Genomic DNA, 21,148 nt, shown 5'->3' with positions numbered 1-21,148 from the left:
GACGTGCAAATGAAGACAAATCTTCACCAACTCTACAACACTTGCCCAGTGTTAAGAACACATTTGCCAACTTGATGTGTTATGAGCACGGTTTACTCCAAATAACTGCATCAACGAAATTCTGTAAATTCAAAACGCTGGAAGAAACTCAACACACAACGTAAACCAGGGGACAGGAACAAGTGATGCACACAGCTGGGACTCAAGCGCTTGTTGATGGTCGGGGATTCTAAAGTTGGCCAACTGTCAATGTCAATGACTACTGTAGGTTAGCTACGTTAGCTAGCTAGCTTTCAGCAGATGCGAAATAATATCGGAAGGAATCGCACATTGTTAAAAAAAGGCAATAAAACTTATATTTTAGGGAAGCCTCCAGTGACACTGACAGTTGGCCAACTTCATAATCCCCGAAAGTCAACAAGCGCTCCGGTCCCAGCTGCGTGTCCCTGTTTCTGTTTGCTTTTGAGCTTCTTGCTGCGTTTTTATATATACCGCGTTAAGTTGGTGAAGATGTTTCTTCATTTGCATGTGTTTTGAGTGTATGTGTTTTTTTATATGCATAATATTTTTGATCTTTCAGTGCATTTCTCCTAATGGAAGTGTTTTGGGCTGTTATAACGCATTTGCACCCGTCGGCCACCGTAAGAATCCTTCTAGGAAAATCGATTTATAAATAAAAAAGTCTGTATCAAGTCAACACACACACACACACACACCGCTGAACTTTACATGACCTTAAGGATCCTTATTTATGGGTTGGGGTTAGATTTTGACCAAAAATCATTAAAAATGTCACTTACAAGTTTGAAATATCATTGTTTTTTCTGCTACCAACAAATTGAAGCGATCCTGTTTCTGCTAATTAAAAAGTAAAGATGACTATAAATACAAATTATGAGTAATACCTATAATATATTGAAAGATCAAGAAGATCTGATCTATATCTTTCTTGGTAGCATAAGCCTTTAATATTACTGTATAGAGCAGATTTATATAAATCATTAAGGGGGTCTTTTTCTATCACATGTACTTTGCTTCAGGTCAGCATTTGAGACGAAGAGCAGTTACTGTGTCATAATGTTGCGTTGGCGTGTGAATTATCTTCAGAGTTCATCAAACCAAATATTTATTCAGAGCAAATAGACTGAAATATAACAGCAAACCTTTTTTTCTATAGACTTGTACATTGTCTTTGTATATAGCTCACAATATGATGATGATATTCCAATGTGTCTTTGAGATAGAAGTGCCTTTTGAACGGGTGGATTCCTGTTTTCAAAGACTTTGATTTGATTCATGGCCTTTTCAGAGCTCAGTTTGTAATGACGCTGAAGTCAAAGCAAGCAGCCTGGAATAGTTATTTTTGATGGTACAAAATAGTCTACAATGAGTGAACATAGTGCATATTCTTTTGAAAAGTATGAAGTAGAATTTATTCCAAAATGTATTACAATAAATTCACTATTTTGATATTTCAGAGACATTTATTTTGTGTCAGGCAGATTTTGTAACCTTATATATTTTGTAATGACGCCTTTTCCAGTTTGTGCTTCTTCATCTTGTGCCAATACAGATGTTATCAAGGTGTGTTAGAATCAGATGGCTTCCACTGGTTGTGCCAGTACAACATTGCAGACTGCTGACAAGTCGTTTTCGGGGCCTTTCTTTTTACGTATTTGAACCCGTTTCTAAACCTCACTAATGTATTTTGGAATACAAATATGGAAGACCCTTATATACCGTACATATCAGCAGTTTATAAAAGCTTGCTCAATCAATCAATCAATCAATCAATCAATCAATCAATCAATCAATGTTTATTTATATAGCCCAATATCACAAATGTTACATTTGTCTCAGTGGTCTTCACAGTGTGTACAGAATATCAGTATGACAATACAACACCCTCTGTCCTTAGACCCTCACATCGTATAAGGAAAAACTTCCGAAGAAAACCCAGTTTAAAGGGAAAAATGGGAGAAACCTCAGGGAGAGCAACAGAGGAGGGATCCCTCTCCCAGGACGGACAGACGTGCAATAGATGCCGTGTGTAAATTGAAAAGATAATGCATTTGCAACATAGGTAGTCCAAATGTTTGGAAATGCATGTGTGTATAATAGGAAGATGAATCCACGAGGATATTCATCCAGGACCTATGATCCAGGACCACAGCCACGACTCAAGATCCAGCGCTCGCGATCCAGGACACAGGACCGCAGGATCATCCATGACTCCGGATCCCGGCGTATATAGACACCAAAAAGAAAGACATTTGGGGAAGCTGGGTTAATCGGAACATGAGAGTACACAGGTATAGACAGAGAGAAGGAAGAAGCAAGATGTCCCCCGACAAACTAAGCCTATATCAGCAAAACTAGGGGCTGAATCTAATCAGCCCTAACTATAAGCTTTATCAAAAAGGAAGGTCTTAAGCGCACTCTTAAAAACGGATAGGGTGTCTGCCGCCCGAACACAAACTGGAAGCTGATTCCACAAATGTGGAGCTTGATAAGAAAAGGCTCTGGCTCCCATTGTACTTTTAGAGACTCTAGGAACAACCAACAACCCTGCATTCTTGGAACGCAATGCCCTAGTAGGACAGTAGGGTATAATGAGTTCTCTAAGGTAAGATGGCGCCTGCCCATTAAGGGCTTTGTAGGCGAGAAGAATAATTTTAAATTCTATCCTGTGTTCTATAGGGAGCCAGTGTAAACCAGAACAGGAGTAATGTGGTCCCTTTTCCTAACTCTGGTTAGTACACAAGCTGTCTGAAGCTTGGGGATTTTTTGCGAGCAACGCGACCAACAACCAATCACATGAATCTCCCGCCCCCGACATACAAAGCAATAGCAATGTTAAAACGAAGTAAACTGGATATAAAATCCCCAAACAGGCGAAACCCTACCAGTTTCACCCACTGTCTCTGCCACCTCCCTCCATGCCTCGCTCCTCCGGTTTGTATCCCGGTAGATGAACAGAGACCGATCATTCAGCACCGGGTGATTCTCTACCGCTATAATGAATTTTCCCTCCATTTTTTGGAATATGACGAAAAGACCTGCGTAGTCTCTCCCAGCATAAACGGGATTTCATTGGCTGACGCTTCTGCCGAGGCGCCAAAAGTTGAACATTGCTCAACTTTTGAAGCCAGCAACGCTCCACGTCGTTTCCCAAAATGCAGTTCTGCTAAAAGTGACGTCACCCCATTCAAAGTGAATGGGCAGAAGCGTTGGGAGCTTCAACGCGCGCCGCTGTGTGGACGGGCATACCGTACATATCAGAAGTTTATAAAAGCTTGCTCACCGTTCAACACTATCTTGTAAATGTTATGCTGTAGGTAAAAAAATAAATGCTTGTACAATAAGCTTCATAAAATATATTTGTATATGGAAAAGACCTTTAACATGCATCTATTTATTTTCTGTATGTTGCATATCTTGTACAGGTGTGGCCTGGCCCAAGGGACAAACGCTCTGATATGTCGATGGTCTTTATATCTGTGAGGGACATCTGTCACCACTAAAGTGTGGTGAACCGCTTTAAAGGTCCCCCACCTGCGCTCTGACCATCCTTACAAAGCATTCAAAGACATGAATAAAAGTATGCAAGACTCAAATTTATCATACATTTTTTATTTCGGTTTTCAAACATGATTTGGAAGGTAGTCGCATAAAACAACGCACAATTCAGAAATTGTAGTTTATTTTTCTCTCCTATTTTACCATTCTGCAATGTTTCTGAATTCACTAGCAACATTAAGGAGCGTGCTCAATAATGGCCTTGGCTAGCCTGGTACCATTGAATTGCTACCCAAAAACCTCATTTATTTTCAAAATGAAGTCAGACATGAGTTCCCCATATAGTGGTGCAGTATTAAAATGCTAACATTACTATAAAATAACTACATCAAAGCACTACATCCGGGTCACATGACTGCGTGTCACCAGCGCTAAGCTAAAGGCTAACTCATGTTCTGATTGACAATGTTTTGTAGTCTTATTTAGAAACTTGTTAGCATCCGCCATTTTTGGGACACAGAAGTTTTAGACATTTTCAAAAACAATTGACAGGACGTGTTCGTGCACCACTTTTGAAAACTAAAGTGGTGCACGAACACGTCCTGTCAATTGTTTTTGAAAATGTTTCACCTGTTGTAGATTCAGAGCTTTGTGGGAAGGTTTCAAAATGTGTATATCATTTTTTGCTAAAGCTAGCACTGGAAATTACCATTAGAAAACATGTATTGATGACATTAGGGCTGTACCGAACAGCTTTGAACCTTCACTTATTAGCATTCGATATCCATATCAGCATGTTGATGTTGCAGGGATTTGTATTCTTTTTTAGCACGTCAATTCATTTTGTTTGCGTCTTGTATTCCTGCAGATAAATATAAGCCTGCACAATGGTTGCAGAACTAGATTCCAGTGGTGTCTGCGAGAGGATTGTTCCCAACTCGTGTGATACAAAGTTTTCCAATAACTGTCAAGTGGAAATGTATTGAAAGATGCTGTCTCACTAAATATTCTGCTTCAACCCATATGTGTTGGTTCTATCGCAAAGAAACCAAAATGTTTTATTATTTCTCTCGCACTCGAACCACACAAAGACTGACACGCACTGATATGTTATTTCCATTAAATATTTATTTATTATTAACCGTGGTGTTGTAAGTGATAAGACATACGGAGCTTCATTCTAACAACCTAAATAGAACTTTAACATTATAAAAATGACATTCGGTTTGGCTATTGCAAAACAAAACATAACATAACTTTCTGCCAAACATACATTTGCTTACATACATTAACATGACGTCATGATTATTTAGGTGAATTGAATACAAATATAATTTGATTGTCAGGCCTTGAACTGCAGCAATTATTAATGTCATTACAAACCTCTTTATTTGGCAAGTCAAAATGTCTATTGGTATTACATTTAAAAAAAACGATAATCTGTTGTGGCATAAAATAACATTTAAATGACCACCTAAAACCAAAGAAAGTCAAATAAAAAAAAACGAACTTAATCTGAAATATTAACAAACTTTCCTGAAGTAGGTTTTCATTATCTTAAGGCCACAGCTTACCCAGAAACGTCAGGCATCCATACACAGACATTATAACACACTGTACATACTGTACACACACATTCACCAGTGAATGTATACATATATGCGTTATTTACAAAACTCACTCACCCAGTTTTTACATAAAGGAACAAGTAGCTTGGATTGTATAAATTGTGTATTTTGTATGCTTGTGCTTTACAGTATATACAGTATATATATATACAAAGACACGTGGTACACAGTTGATTTACTGTAAGCCTCAATGTGTTGAAGGTTTACAGTAAATCAACTATACCCGTATTTTTAAGCATAAACTCGAGTTTGACCTCTTTGCTGCTTCTCCTCACGTCATCAACACCTCAGGCCGAGCATTCTGCTTAAGGAGCTGGGAACCACAGAGTTGACTCAGCATTGAAAAAGGTAAATATTTCTTCAGGTCTGCCACGGGTTGCTCACACTCTATAACTTAAGTGGGAAAGGTGTTCATGTTTTTATGGGTTCGAGTTTGGGCCGTGGAGAGACTGTTGGAACAAGGAGCTCTTGTTGCTTCGTCGCACAAATGTTTCATCATGGGAAAGTAATTCCTTCTGCTTAGATGCTGTCTCAGTATTTGAGTAGAATATCTTCTCCACAAAGTGTTTGTTTGTATCATCTCCACATATATCTCTTCCCCACATTCCTCTCAAGCCATACACAAACTGCACCCGTAATCACAAATTCACTCCGCTGTAAGAAATAAGAACTTTGCAGCTGCATCACAGATTTCCCTTAGGCCTACCACTTCTGGAGAGAAATAAACTGAATCTGAAATCAATATATTTGAGGTATCTGAAAAAGATTATTATATGGGCGTAGATTGATTAAGGAATGTGAAAACAAAATACTGTGACATGGTACCATGATCTGTTCCAAGACGTACTCCTTCCAAAGCAGTATGAGATGAAGCCTGAGTAACGTAGCCTGCCGGCTAGCTTAGCAAAGCTAAAGCTGTAACCAATAACTCTGCACACTTTGAAACTACAGCCAAGATAAAGCATCTATGTTGCATGTCTTAAAGGTCCCATGTCATGCTTTTCCGGTTATCACCCGTCCCCTTGCGTGTTATGAAGGTTTTCTGCATGTAAACGGTCTGCAGAGTCAAAACCCTCAAAGTACACCCTGTAGCGAGTAAAACTCTAACGCACAGATAATACCTGTCTGTGCTGCCCCAGAACGCCTCGTTGGAGATTTCTCTTTTTCTTCCTGGGTACAGTGACGTGCCCACACCCAAATGGACCCATTGGTCCAAATGGACCAATCCGCAGAGCCGTTACGTTAAGTCCGTGGATTAGTCCACATGGGCCAATTGCGGACTCCCACACACACACACACACACACACACACACACACACACACACACACACACACACACCACACACACACACACACACACACACACACACACACACACACACACACACACACACACTCACACTCAATATTTTCTCAGCTGCAGCTCCACCGATTTCTCCTCCCTGAGACAGCGGGACGCGGCGAGGCTGTGAGCACACACACAAACTCCCAGCCAGGCTGCGGGTGTGTGTTCGGGCTGGTTTCGGGCTGGGTTTAGCTGTGTCTCGCAGACGGCCACTGGGCTCATAGGGAGGGGGGGGGGCAGGAGCTCCAACAAGCCGTTTAGGACAGAGAGTGAATACACATACTTTACAGAGATGCTGTGAGAAACCAATGTGAGTTTGGAACATTGAACAGTATAAATATATTCTAGTAGACCTCAACGATGGAATTATGATCAGTAGAAATGACCATGACATGGGACCTTGTTGCTTCATTCTGGCGTTGGTCCAGTTTGTTGTAAATGTATTCTTGATGTATCTCTCTGTCCCTTAAGGGATTACATTGTACAGTGTTGGCCTTTCAATTGTCCTCACTTTTCCACTATTGCACCATTGCAAGCTAGCTCTCTTCTTGGCAACAAGTCCTCCAACAACAAACGACCAAATAGGTCGATTGTTCAAGCGAAAACAGTATTTCCGGGCCTCGAAGTTTTCATAATAAAACCGGAAGTATTCCCCTCACTGTCAAATGATTACACAGTGATATCTGCATTACTCATCCACTAAAAACATCAGTTTATCCTTGTTAATTACACAACATTTATTGGTTTAAATTGTGTACAATGCTTTTGTGTTTTTAACCTTCGATTCGGAGAAACAAATAGTTTTTTTGGTGTTAAGCAGCTACTCTCTTTTTGTGTGGACTTTGAGCTTCTTACCACCATATTGTTGACGCTGACAGAGGGTGGTTTCTATAACTGTAGACTAGGGTGACCAGGTGCCAACAAGCCACATGGACAAAGAGGATGTTTGTGTGGGACAAGTTACTGCGGTGCGAAGAGGTAGTTTAGATTTCAACATAATGTCCATCTAACCCTTAAACATTTACATTTTCTATTGAAACGTTTTGGTTTGAATTGGAGTTTTTTCCAACAAACAATCCTCCAAATGTTTTTGCAATCTCTAAGTCATGAATCATGAGTCACTGGAGCTAGCTTACTACCACTGAACCGTATGATTGCCATTGCCGCACAGTCTGGTAAACTTTTTGGTTATTTCCGCTGCCGTTACCTTATCTGTCTGATTATCCTATTTTGGTTAAAGGAGGAATGTATATGGGCATTTTCTCTTGAGTCTCGCATCGAGTGTCGCTTCAAATCAAAATCACCTCAATGTGCGATGGAAAAAAACTGAAATGTCACAAAAAACTCTGGGACACGCGTAAATACATATTTGTTGGTTGATTGACATCTGACACAGCCAATGGTGATTGCCCTCGTTTGCATTCTAAACAGCTATTGAATAGAGGCAAGTTTTAGCAGGGTCACTGTCGATCAGTTCTGACACCTGGTCATCCCACTGTAGACTAAACCACTTATGGACAAACTTTGCTATTGAAGAATTATCTTTGGGAATCAAAATTGCATGGTGACGAAGCAACATGGTTCATGAATTCTAGGTCGTGTGGTTTTTGGAACTGGTTACAATGCAGAGCTGATTTCTGACCTTCCTACAGTATGCTTAGTGCCCCAACCATTCAGAAAAGGGTTGTTTATTCAGCAACAAGGACTTGATACCTCACTGGTTTCCGACCCACAAATACTGCCAGCTGTGTTTGATTTAGGTGAGTGTTTATCTGCAACTCACAGGAGCATCATTTCTCAGCATCAGATTTTGAAGAACCCTCAGTAACGTTCAGTTTGACAGATGTTAGCTTGCTATGCTAGCGGGCCACTTCTACGGCTTCTGGCACTGCATTGTCATACAGGTTTAACAACCAAAAGGAAAGTGATGGTATCACAACAACACAGTCCAATTTAAACAAGAATTCTCCTGTGACTCTTCATTTGTGTTGAGACGGTAAAGTAACCAGTCTGAGGACTTCCACCACGGCTGTCTCGGGTGGTGTGAGATCACCTTTTCCAATCCAGTTTCTTTATATAGGAAGCAACGGAAGAAAATGATGGAAAGTTATGGCAGAAGGTCTCAGAAGTCGATGTCCCAACCAGACAGTTCGTCAGGAGGACTGTCCTCATCTGGAGGGTAGACGTCAAAATAGCTGTGATCTGTCGGTCCTGACAGCTGTTGTGGAAGAGAAGACATAAGTAGAAAAAGGTGAAATATGGAATTCTTAATATGCTTCGAGACTAACAGTCCAAAAAAAGAGGGAAACCTTTTATGGAGCACCTACAAATTGAACTTGTTGCTCTTTGCTGCATTTATAAGGCAGTTTATGTTCAACTGATATCCTCCTCTGAGAAGCCTTGAGGGGTCCAAGATAACAACAGTCTGCTGTCGTCATTGACACGTGCAAAGCAGAAGTTAGCAGGAGAATCTTTTGCTTTCACATGTTTATTGTAAACCCAATTATAGTGACCCAGGATAAATGTGAAGGGGTCTAGCTGCTTGCTCCAAGACACACTAATGCAACATTTTAAAGCTCAATGCAAAAATGGAATCACTATTATTATATGGTTTGAATTCACCTACATTAAGCAGGGTTTTTTTTCTATGCATCACTATTAAATGTCTTTTTACTTGTTACTACTCACCAGTCAGAAGGGTAACGGACACAAACTATAATACCTACTTTCATGACACTTGGTATAGCATAGCATTGAACAAAAAAAAACTAAAATCACTTTTGAACAGATCCAAATCTCGGGGTGAATACACAAATGGTGGTGAACACATTGCAATAGGGCATTTGTGCTGCAAATGATATGAAAATAGGAAATATTTAAGTAATAATCTTCTCAAGTCAGAACACCAACTCGGAAACATACTGTATACAATATTATTGCACTTTTTTAAACACATCTGAACAAGATAGAACATATTTCCTTTAAAGCTCTTCAGCATTCCAAAGTCTGAAGAAGGACTTCGCAGCACGTGAGATGGGATCATCGGAGGAGCATGAGATTCAATATAGTATTTGAAGTATATGAAAAATAACTATCTATACTTACTTCTCTTTTCAGTGGAGATGGTAAAGTCCTCACTTTTAGTCCCTCCCAGTTGAAGCCACTAAACCACCTACACAGAACAAAAAGACACATGTGAGTACATCTATTAACGTTTCTGTCTCTACAGTGTGGGTTACTTTCCAAGCGTCATTTTAACTCAAACACATAGGGGGGGAAAACATCAAGCTTAACTTAACTTTTTATTGCTGAACAATTTGCATCTTGGATGTTACAATATAACTGTAACTATATGAAGAGTAAAAGCCTCATCAGACCTAATTTAAAGTAACCTATGCTAGCTGTAATTTTTGACCCTAATGTAAACCTTCCTGTATCTCTCTTCAAATTCATATTTAAAAAAGGTTAAGAGGACATATAATGCACATTTTCAGGTTCATATTTGTATTTCAGGATATGTTAACATGTTTCAATGTTCAAAAAGGTCTTGATTATTCTCATACTGCCTGTGCTGCAGCACCTCTTTCAACCCACTGTCTGAAACCAGAGCCCAGTCTGCTCTGATTGGTTAGCTGGCAGGCTCTGTTTTGATTGGTCCACTGCTTAGCGATGTGTTAGAAATGTCCCACCCAATAGCATATCACGTACAATGGGTTGAGACTGGCCAATAGAAGTTTGAGTATTACATAGTGATGTCTCTATGTTCCGAAAGTAAACAAAGGAGTCCAATGGAGGCGTTTAATGCAGGGGGGAGTGTGTGGGAGAGAAACTCCCTCTGAAGGGAACTTTGGGATGTATCCTTTGCAGACCATTTACATGCACAAAAACCTATATAACAAACTACTTGAAAGTGAAAACCCCCCCAAAAAGAATAGGGCCTCTTTAGGTGAAAATAATGCCACCAAGAAAACAAGCCTGTTTGAATATGTTTTGAACCCACTGATCGTGTACACTGTGTTCAATCACAAAATGAGTCAGTTGCCTCTCACCTGTGCTTCTTGATATCTGTTATTCCATTTTTTAGGTTGCCCAGTCGCTCTGAAGGATTCCGTCTGTAAAGTGAATCAGGATTGGACATTATTGTTTCCCCCAAACCAACTTGGAATTTATTTGTCTGTAACCATGCTTGCTTTGCTCAAATACTGGACAATTATAAGTATCATTGATTAACATGTTGGTTGTTTGATTATATTCAAAGGGCTTAGACACTTATAGATACTAATAACTATAGTTCAACATAACTAAATAATATTCCTATTGCAGAAGTGATTCCTAAAGTCATGGCTGTGTCTTATCCTTTCATACTTCCTATCTTATCTCAACTTAACCATTTTATGTTAGCCCTCTTTCTATTGCCATACAGACCTAACAATCGTGCTGCTGACATTTTTGTCAGTTTTCTAGAAATCATTAACAGGGTCTTTGGCCTAACCCCAACCTTTACCCCAACCTCAACCTGAAGTCAGTGCAGTTCTTTATTATATACATTCCTCTACTAAAACACACATTTTCTTAAATGCACTTACTAAACATGTTTCTGTAATACCGAAACTCCATCAGCTTCTGTTCTTACATATGTGCATACCAGTGGTAAACTGGAGGAGTCTAACTTTGTTTGTGCCCATGTGACGTTGTACCTGCACAGCTTGCGTATGAGGTCATCGGGTCTCTTGGTGATCTTTTTGGGGAAGTCCATCTTCTCAATGCCTTTCAGGATGAAAGTGTATGTCATCATCTGGTCACTGCCTGAGAACGGAGGACTGTAAAGAGTAGGAGGACAAAGGCAGACATTTAGTTTCTTTGATCGAGCTGAGGTCTGTTAGACGGAAGCTTTTCAGCAGCACTCTGTTCAAGCCAGCAGCTGATTAGCACTGGAAGGAAGGAGATTGAAGTGATATCAAGAGGAAGGCTGATTATATGATGCCTGACTATGATACAGCCTTGATAAAGACTGGAAGCACAGATGTCTGACCTGCCGGTGAGGAGCTCAAACACCAGGATGCCCAGAGACCAAAAGTCCACACTGAAGTTGTGGCCCTTGTTGAGGATGATCTCAGGGGCCACGTATTCCGGTGTCCCGCAGAAGGTCCACGTCTTTTGGCCACATCTTATCTTCTTTGCAAAGCCAAAGTCAACCTGGGTAGAAGAGTTGAGCAGTTAACTCAAATATTAAGTCCCCAAATAAATCCTCCTTAATTGATCTAATTTGAACAAATGTTCCACATAAATACTCATCTGTGGGAGTATTTGCTAATGATGTGAGTGACCACTGTACTGTAGCCACAATTAGGGACACTAAGGTCCAAAAGGTTAAACCACGTATCATCACAAAGAGAGACAAAAAACACTTTGTGGAGCAGGGTTTTTTACATGAACTGTTTGATTTTGATTGGGGTAAAATCAATCTGTGTGCTGATGTAGAAACTGCATGGTCTTATTTTTATCTTGGTTTTATGAAAATTATAGATAGACATGCACCTCTGCATACATTTATAGTGAAGGGACGAAACAATCCCTGGTTTTCTGCTAAGCTGTCCAGTCTACTTCATGAGAGAAATAATGCTTGGGCTAAGGCTAGGAAATCAGGCTCAGTGGTAGAATGGCTACGTTTTAGGCAGCTAAGAAATAGCTTCACATCTCAAATAAAAAGTGCTAAATCAAAGTACTATTTGTCGGTTACCACAGAGAACCTGAATAATCCTAGGAAATTTTGGAAAGCCATACAATTGATTTCCACTGGTGATATCCCAAATGAGCTACCTTCGTGCCTTACCAAGGCATATGGCACTATATCCGACAGGGCTACTATGCTAAATCGCTTTAATAAGCATTGTGTGTCCTGTGGCTCTCTGTTTGATTCTGTCACTGACTGTACTTCTGCTTCTGTGAACGCTCCAATCCTTGACTCTGAACAATGTGGTCTGGAAAATCCTTTCAGTTTTACTCCTTTAACTATTGGTATTGTTCATGAAGCATTATCCAAGTTAGATCCTAGGAAACCGGCTGGCCCGGACAATGTAGAACCTTTCTTTTTAAAGATAGCTGCAGATTGTATTGCTCCACCTCTTACTTCTCTTTTTAACCTCTCCCTCAGCACAAATGCAATTCCAAAAGTATGGAAGTCTGCTTATGTCCTGCCTTTACTGAAAGGAGGGGAGGCAACTATTTTAAATAACTATAGGCCAATCTCTAAATTGTCAGTTCTGGCTAAGGTTCTTGAACGCCTAGTGAGTGAACAGGTAAAGGAGTTTTTATGTATAAATGACATCCTGTCTAAACATCAGTCAGGCTTCAGAAAGAAACACAGCACCATCACTGCCACAATGAAAGTGGTAAATGACATTACTAGTATTTTAGATAATAAGCAGAGTTGTGCAGCTCTGTTTATTGACCTTTCCAAAGCGTTTGACACCGTTGATCATCGCATTTTAAAGCAGAGGCTACTCAGTATTGGCATATCCAGCCTTGCAGTGGGGTGGTTTGTGAACTACCTCTCTGAAAGTCCCCAATGTGTTCATTTTGATGGACTGTCTTCTGAGTGGTTAAACATTTCTAATGGTGTACCACAAGGTTCTGTTTTAGGACCACTTTTATTCTCCATATATATTAACAGCGTAGGTGATAATGTGGATGAAGCTACTTTACATTTTTATGCGGATGATACTGTAATGTATTGTGCAGGTCCCTCCATTAAGGAGGCTGGTGTTAAATTACAGGCTGTTTTTAACACTATTCAGACTCAGCTCTCTGAATTAAAGCTTCTTTTAAATGTTGAGAAAACCAAGGTATTGCTCTTTTCAAAAGCAAAAAGGACACCAGAGCCTGTTTTAGATATTGTAACTACGCAAGGAACAAAACTTGAAGTTGTTGCCTGTTACTAATACCTTGGAATCTGGCTTGATGATTGTCTCACTTTTAAACGTCATGTCAATAACCTGCTTAAAAAGCTGAGGGTTAGGCTAGGTTTCTTCTACAGGAACAAATCCTGTTTCTCGCTTGAGGCCAGGAAAAGGCTAGTCACTGTGACCTTTTTACCTGTGCTGGACTATGGGGATCTGGTCTATATGAATGCACCTGCCAATTGCCTGGTCAAGTTAGATGCTGCGTATCACAGTGCTCTGAGATGTGTGACAAACTGTAAAGCATTAACCCATCACTGTACCCTGTATGCAAGGGCTGGTTTGCTTTCACTAACTGTACGGAGGCTCAGTCACTGGTACATTTTTATATACAAAGCCATGTTAGGGAAACTTCCATCTTATATCTGCTCCCTGATCTCTCGGAGAATTGTAAGTGGCTACTGCCTGAGATCGAATGCTGTGGTTTTATTAAATGTGCCAACTGCTAGGACTGTCTTAGGGAAGATAGCTTTTAGATGCGCAGCTCCTCTGTCTTGGAATAGTCTGCAAATTAAATGGAAACCGAACAATCTGGTGCCACTAAATGTTTTTAAAGCTCGGTTGGATGCTACTCAATCGGAAGCTATTGGTACCTGCTCATGTGGATAGTTATGTAAATGATGCTGTATGATGTCCTTTTGTTGTTCTGTTTATGTTTTTATGTTTCATGTGGAACTACTTGAGCAGGTCTCCCTTGAAAAAGAGATCAATGATCTCAATGGGATTTATCTGTATAAATAAAGGTTTGAAATGAAATGAAATTAAATGAAGTAAATTAGGCATCATGGGGTTTACCCTTTCTTATATTGTGTTATATAGGTTTATATATGTGCATGTCAATCGTCTGCAAATGCTACAATTCCAAAGTTCCCTCTCCAGAGTGAGCTAAGCAGGGCTCCTAACAAACTTTATAAGGATCCTACATACATTTTCGAGAGAAATCACAGCCTTTAACAGAATATTACAGTACTGTATGTTTAACTCAAAATGAAACATGTAAAATGATGAAAGGTATTCAACATGGTTAAAGAATCAGAAACAGAGAAAAGCCTTGATGAAATGTGGGGTTTTCCCTTTCCTGTAGTGTGTTATATACTGTAGGTTTTCCTGCATGTAAATGACCTACAAAGGCTACAATCCCAAATACAGAGGGGGTATCTTTTTTTTTTATGAGGCAAAAATAAAGATAGCATAGGGTAGTAGAGTATTTGATATAAACATGATCATTTTGTGGGTGAAGTATTCATTTCAGACTCACCAGTTTGATGTATCCCTCAGTATCCAGCATGAGATTCTCAGGCTTCAGGTCTCTGTAGAGAACACCTTTGCGATGGAGGTAATCGAAAGCTTCTGTGACGCAACCAACGCAGAATTTAGCAGTGGTCTCATCAAAGCTCCCTCTAAACACAAGAAAGACACATTTGAACTTGTTTGCTGACAGGCAGCGCCAGATCGCCCACTGTTCAGGAGGCAGAGAAGCAGAAGTGGTCTTATTACACAAATGCCCCTGAACACAGGCTGCCCGTGTTCAGTGAGTTACGACCACTGGACCTGCTTATCCAGGAAAAGGCGTCTCATTATGCTAACCTTAAAGTAATACCTTTGCTTCATGCAACGAGCCAGATATAAAATGATGGTTTTTCACAGACTGAAAGTAAAATGTGGAAATTGTGTAAGTGTCACTTTCTCCTACCTGTCTCTGAGCAGACTCCAAATTTCTCCACCCAGACAGGCCTCCAGCAGCATGTACACATACTTGTCATCCTTAAATGTGCGGTAAAGTCTAGAGGAAGAGATGCAAGGAAAAGGTAAAGAGGACATATTCTGATATTTTTCAGGTTCATAATTGTATCGTGTGCCTCGACTGTGATGTGTTTTTAATGCTTTAAAGTTCAAACCGTGCTTTATTTTTCTCTGTATAAAACGAGAGCCACTTAGAGAATTGTCGGAAAGTGTCCCGTTAAATGTAATTATAACATTAGAAGAGGGTGGTTACATTATATAATAATTTGCCTAAAATGCAGAAAGAGCTAATGATCATTAACAGAAAGCAAGATGCCTAAATGATTGAATACAGCTCCAGTTTTCAATATTTAAATTCACTATAGTATGTTTTGGGGGTTTTAATGAATTTTCTTTTAAGCAATTGAACATTATAAATGCATTTATATATCACTTATATAAATGGGGTTAGGGTTAGGGAGTTAGGGTTACCTTTCTTCTAAAAAAGTTTATGCTAGGGAAATAAACGTGAACACAACCTAAAGTTCTTTAAATGCCCTGAGCAATACATTACAAAATAAAGTACTTGTTGCGTCCATAACAGACCAAAGTCAGAAGAATGAATTCCCAATTTGGGAACGGTGACCATCCGACGAGTGACACGAATGCACCATGTGCATCAGAGGTTTCCCCAATACATTTTTTGTCCTAAATGAAATAAGGCACGTCTGCGTGTTTTCAGCTTAAAAAAACATCACTGTACTGCACTCCTTCAGAAAGTATAATAGAAGCAATGACTGCTCAAATTATTGTTATTGTAAAAGTGTCAACTTTAATTGACCCTCGTGGTAAATTGAGTACATTGCTAAAACAACCTAAGAGATAATAGTTCAAACATATTTTTTTCAAAAGTGAAATAAATACATTGAGTGTGAAGAGGAGTTCAAAAGCAGTAACCTTTCAGAAGGTGAAAAATGGCTTTAATATCTATGCCTGTTCCACTGCGTACAGTCAAATTGGATCATTGTAATCTCACAAAAGGCAAGGAAAAGCTACTGCTGCAATATTTCATGAGAAATAACTACATTTTCAAAGCGGACATCTTAATATCCCCTGCCATTCTACCCCGTGGAGAGGATGTCATCTGCTCGAAGCCTACACTGTGATCTCATCAAAAACTAATAAGCGGGGCACTGTTTTCCCGACTAATGGAGAAGAGCTTTATCCTGTGGGATAAAGAATGGAAATGTGTTCGGAGGCTGAGCGAGGGCACTGACTTGACGACAAAGGGCGAGCGAGCCTCGGCGAGGATCTTCCTCTCCGAGTGGATGTGCTCCTGCTGCCTGTTGTCCACCACGTGCTTCTTCTTGATGACTTTAAGAGCGAAGGTGACGTCCTTGCCCTGCACCTTCACCTGTCGATGGAAACACAGGGTGGATTGTCACAACAGTGATCTTTTTCATTCATTTGAACAATAAAACAAGTGTTGCTTGCTATCAAAATATGCTGATGGTCTTTTAATGTTAGGGATGAGGGTCCAAATCTACCAAAAAAAAATTTTCTGTGTAAAAATATATCATTACATTTTCAAAAAGTCATAATGAGGCCTTGAATACAGCTGATTTGGGCCAGTGTATGTAAATAAACACAACTGAGTCCGGGGAGGGGGTTATATTCTGGCAATAAGTTGGAGACATAAATCGACAAGCGGAAAATTACATTTGCAGGAAAAAGTCAGTAATTCTGTAAGACTGTAGTCGAAGTTATCCGCATCTTTAATGTATGAGTCATTCTCTGGAACAATTGTTTCATTTCTCTAAGCGCAACAAATATTACAAAGTCCTACTACTCACTTGATTTATAACCTGAGTAAAAATTGTCCTTGCACGTCTCAACCGCACATTTCTAGTATTTTTCAATACAGCACAATGTATTTCTTTGACTTCTAATAATAATAATATAATTATTTTGTTAGCGCTGTTACAGGTCCTCAAAGTCGCTTTACAAAGATTGTGAAAAGAAAAGAACAACAAATAAATATAGATAAAGTCAAATTAAATTCAAGCAATACAAGAACAATCACACATTAAAAGCCAGATTGAAGAGGTGAGTGTTTTGAAGGTGGTGAGGTCAGGGCAGTCTCTGATGGGTTGTGGGAGTGAGTTCCAGAGGGAGGGGCAGCGACGGAGAAGGCCATGTCCCCCCATGTCCGGTGATTGATGCGGGTGGGGATGGATAGGAGGTTGGCTTCTGATGAGCGGAGGCAGCGGGAAGGGTTGTGGTGGTGGTGTAGCAGGTCTGTGAGGTAGGGGGGGCCTGATTGTTGAGGGCTTTGTGCGTTTTGAGCAGGACTTTGAAGTGGATTATTTGACGGACGGGAAGCCAGTGGAGGTTCTGGAGGACGGGAGTGATGTGGTCTCGGGAACGGGTGTGGGTGAGGAGGCGGGCAGCAGAGTTCTGGATATGTTGGAGTTTATTGAGGAGGTTGGATGGTATACCGTAGAGCAGTGGTTCTCAAACTTTTTTCAATAATGTACCCCCTTTGAAAAAAAGATTCAGCCAAGTACCCCCTGATCAGCGCAAAAACAATTTGTTAGGGAATAAATGCCTATATAAAGAGGTAGAGCACAGCGCTGCACCATCAGTGTCTGATTTATTAAAACAACAACCTTGTAACTGAGAAACACTTAAATGCTACATTTCAAATGTTAACAATCCATCACTAAATTCACGGCAAACCAATTTTAACATCATGCAATAACACTAAGACGACATTAGTTGCATTGAACTGATCTTTTTAATAAGTTGTACTTACAATGTAGTGAGAAACATGGGCTTGTGCTTCACTGAGGATCTTTGTCATTCTGACAGGGAGGCAAACTGCAGTTATTACACTTCGCGTTTTGAAATGTGTAACTCTGTTCATATAAAACCCACACTGCTCAAACTTCGTTACTTTTCCTAAAATTGGTATATTTATTTATTTATTCATTTTGGGGTGTGGGGAATGAAGAGGAAAAAATATATTAGCATTTTATGAGCAAGGGATTTTGACCCCTCATATAAACATATGCATAATGCTGCGCTATACTTTGCGGCCACACGCCGTTGCCAAGCAACACTTATTGTTTAAGCAGGCAGCCATATCATTAGCTAGAACTAGCTAGATCTGATAGAGTTGGACATAAACGCAAGTGAAGTATAACTGGACGCGAGAGAGAGAGATCAGAGATCAAATCAGCTGCTGCTGACGGAGAACACACAGCTCTTCCGGATCAAAGCTCCCCCGCTGTGACAAACCGTTGAGCGGAGCAAAATACACTAATGCTGCGTTCACACCGGACGCGATGCGATGTTTGGGGGCGGCGCGATTACATGTAAAGTCAATGCAGAGACACGGACAGACGCGAATTCGCTCCGACGGCGAGCATGAAGCGGTAGACGCGACGCGAATCACGCGATTGAACTGTGCCGCATCAAACGCGAGAGTTCAATTTTTTAAACTTGAGCATCAAATTCACGTGACGAGTTCTCGCGGAAGCCAATCAGCGGTGAGGATCTCAGCCTGACGTTCAACCAGAAAACATCAGCCGTTAGCTGTTAGCAGTTAGCATACAGAGATCACAGCTCCTCATATCTGTTCAGAAAACACGCATTTTAAAAGGTTTTTCGCCTGCCGTCTGTCTGCAGACTTGTCAAGCATTCATTCATGGTTTTTACTAACCGGTATCAGTATGTTGTTACTTCGGCATCATTTAGAAACGTGTATTACAATTTAATCACGGTAAAATATGTTCATTTTGTTGTAGTTGTAGCTCCCCAGCCAGCGCGTCTTGTTTGAATGATGCGAGTAAACACAGCTGGCAGCCGCGGTGAAACTCGAGCTATTCGCATTGCGTCCGGTGTGAACGCACAATTAGACTAGAGCGATGCGATAGGAGCGATTAGAGCGAAGCGAATATTCGCATCGCGTCCGGTGTGAAAGCAGCATAAGAGTTAGACCTAACACACTTAGCTAGTTTATCTACTCTGGAACTAGCTAAACTAGTTATAAATATATGTATTTTTTACTGTCGGGTCACTTATTACAGGTTCAGCGAGCTGCACGAGACTGTCGGGCTGTCAGGAGAGGGAGAGGAAAAGAGAGCACCCCGTTTATTTTTCCCATTTTATTATCCAGAATTACTGTAAACTTTTGAATACAGTGGTTAATCTACTATTAGTAGTTTGTTTAAATGCATTAATTATGCTTTTTTTTCATTAACATAAAAACAAAATCACGTACCCCCTGCAGTACTCAACGTACCCCTAGGGGTCCGCGTACCCCCATTTGAGAACCACTGCAGCGTAGAGTATGCTATTGCAGTAGTCGAGTCGTGAAGTGATGAATGCATGAATGCATGGTTTCAGCAGCAGAGGAGGAGAGTGATGGGCGGGACGGGCAATGTTTTTGAGGTGGAAAAAGGCGGTCCTCGTGATTGATGTGGTGATTGAATTTGAGCTGTCTGTCGAAGATGACTCCGAGGTTGCGGATGTGAGGGGGGGGGATAGAGTGTTGCCGTCAAGGGTGAAGTTGAAATTCTGGATGGATTTGGTACGGGATGGGGGGCCGATGATGATGATATCTGATTTGGCACTGTTCAGTTGGAAATAGTTTGTTTGCATCCATGCTTTTATTTCTGAGAGACAGTTGGTGAGAGTGGAGTGTGTTGTGGGGGTGATGCTTTTTGTTGAGATATAAAGTTGGATGTCATCGGTGTAGCAGTGAAATTGAAGGTTGTGGCGACGAATGATTTTGCCAAGGGGGAGCATGTAGAGGATGAAGAGGAGGGGGCCAAGCACCGAACCCTGGGGGACGCCTTGGGACAGAGGAGCAGTGGAGGAGGTGCAGTTGTTGATGTTGATAAACTGATGTCTGTCGGTGAGGTAGGATTTCAGCCAGGAGAGTGCAGTGTCGGTGATGTTGAGTGATGATTCGAGGAGGGACAGCAGGATGGTGTCGTTGATGGTGTTGAATGCTGCGGTGAGGTCGAGGAGGATGAGGATGTTCAGGTTGCCGGAGTCAGAAGAGAGGAGGAGGTCGTTTGTGATTTTGAGAAGAGCTGTTTCGGTGCTGTGTTTTGATCGGAAACCGGATTGAAATGGCTCAAAGAGGTCATTGGAGCTGAGGTGGGATTTTAGTTGTGAGGCAATGACATGTTCAAGCATTTTTGACGGAGGGGAGATTTGAGATGGGCCGGAAGTTGGACATGATGTCGGGTGTTAGTCCAGGTCTTTTGAGAATGGGTGTGACAGCAGCCAGTTTGAGAGTGGGGGGAACTGATCCAGATCTGAGGGAGGAGTTAATGATGGTGGCGATGAGTTGGGAGATGTCAGGGAGGCTCTCTTTAACACATTTGGAGGGCATTGGGTCAAGTGTGCAGGTGGAGTTAATTCCAACTTATGGTCACATTTATAATAATTTATAATAATATAGACAATTAGGGTGGGGCTACCTTGTGATTGACAGGTGGCTACTACAGTGCTCAAGTTACATTTTTGACCTAAATCGCACTGACTTTTTATATTTCTCCTCCTCTCTTTTTCAACCTATAATCAATCAATCAATGTTTATTTATATAGCCCAATATCACAAATGTTACATTTGTCTCAGTGGTCTTCACAGTGTGTACAGAATATCAGTATGACAATACGACACCCTCTGTCCTTAGACCCTCACATCGTACAAGGAAAAACTTCCGAAGAAAACCCAGTTTAAAGGGAAAAATGGGAGAAACCTCAGGGAGAGCAACAGAGGAGGGATCCCTCTCCCAGGACGGACAGACGTGCAATAGATGCCGTGTGTACATTGAAAAGATAATACATTTGCAACATAGGCCTATAATGGCCCTTATACCCCAATGTACTAGCTTTGACAGGGTTTTTAACAAAGGGATTAGCTTCCAATATGCGTTAAAGATTCCTGCTATAACATT

General features: G+C 40.7%; 1 protein-coding gene across 1 annotated transcript in view; it reads right to left on the bottom strand.

Moving 5' to 3' along the window:
• Window positions 1-8,164: 8,164 nt before the first annotated feature.
• The window catches only part of prkg2 (protein kinase cGMP-dependent 2), a 45,144-nt gene continuing 32,160 nt past the window's right edge, over window positions 8,165-21,148 (bottom strand). The window contains exons 12-19 of the mRNA XM_034092070.2: window positions 16,451-16,587; window positions 15,145-15,234; window positions 14,710-14,851; window positions 11,525-11,688; window positions 11,190-11,312; window positions 10,542-10,604; window positions 9,598-9,664; window positions 8,165-8,710 (exon numbers count right to left, since the gene is read on the bottom strand). Of these exons, the coding sequence (XP_033947961.1) occupies window positions 8,615-8,710; window positions 9,598-9,664; window positions 10,542-10,604; window positions 11,190-11,312; window positions 11,525-11,688; window positions 14,710-14,851; window positions 15,145-15,234; window positions 16,451-16,587 (882 nt within the window). The 3' untranslated portion in view covers window positions 8,165-8,614. The remainder of the gene's footprint in view (window positions 8,711-9,597; window positions 9,665-10,541; window positions 10,605-11,189; window positions 11,313-11,524; window positions 11,689-14,709; window positions 14,852-15,144; window positions 15,235-16,450; window positions 16,588-21,148) is intronic.

The sequence above is a fragment of the Pseudochaenichthys georgianus genome, chromosome 9 (assembly GCF_902827115.2).
Source record: "Pseudochaenichthys georgianus chromosome 9, fPseGeo1.2, whole genome shotgun sequence".
Lineage (NCBI taxonomy): Eukaryota > Metazoa > Chordata > Actinopteri > Perciformes > Channichthyidae > Pseudochaenichthys > Pseudochaenichthys georgianus.
The sequence above is the reverse complement of the archived record's forward strand: the minus strand, read 5'-3'. Positions and strand labels throughout refer to the sequence as shown.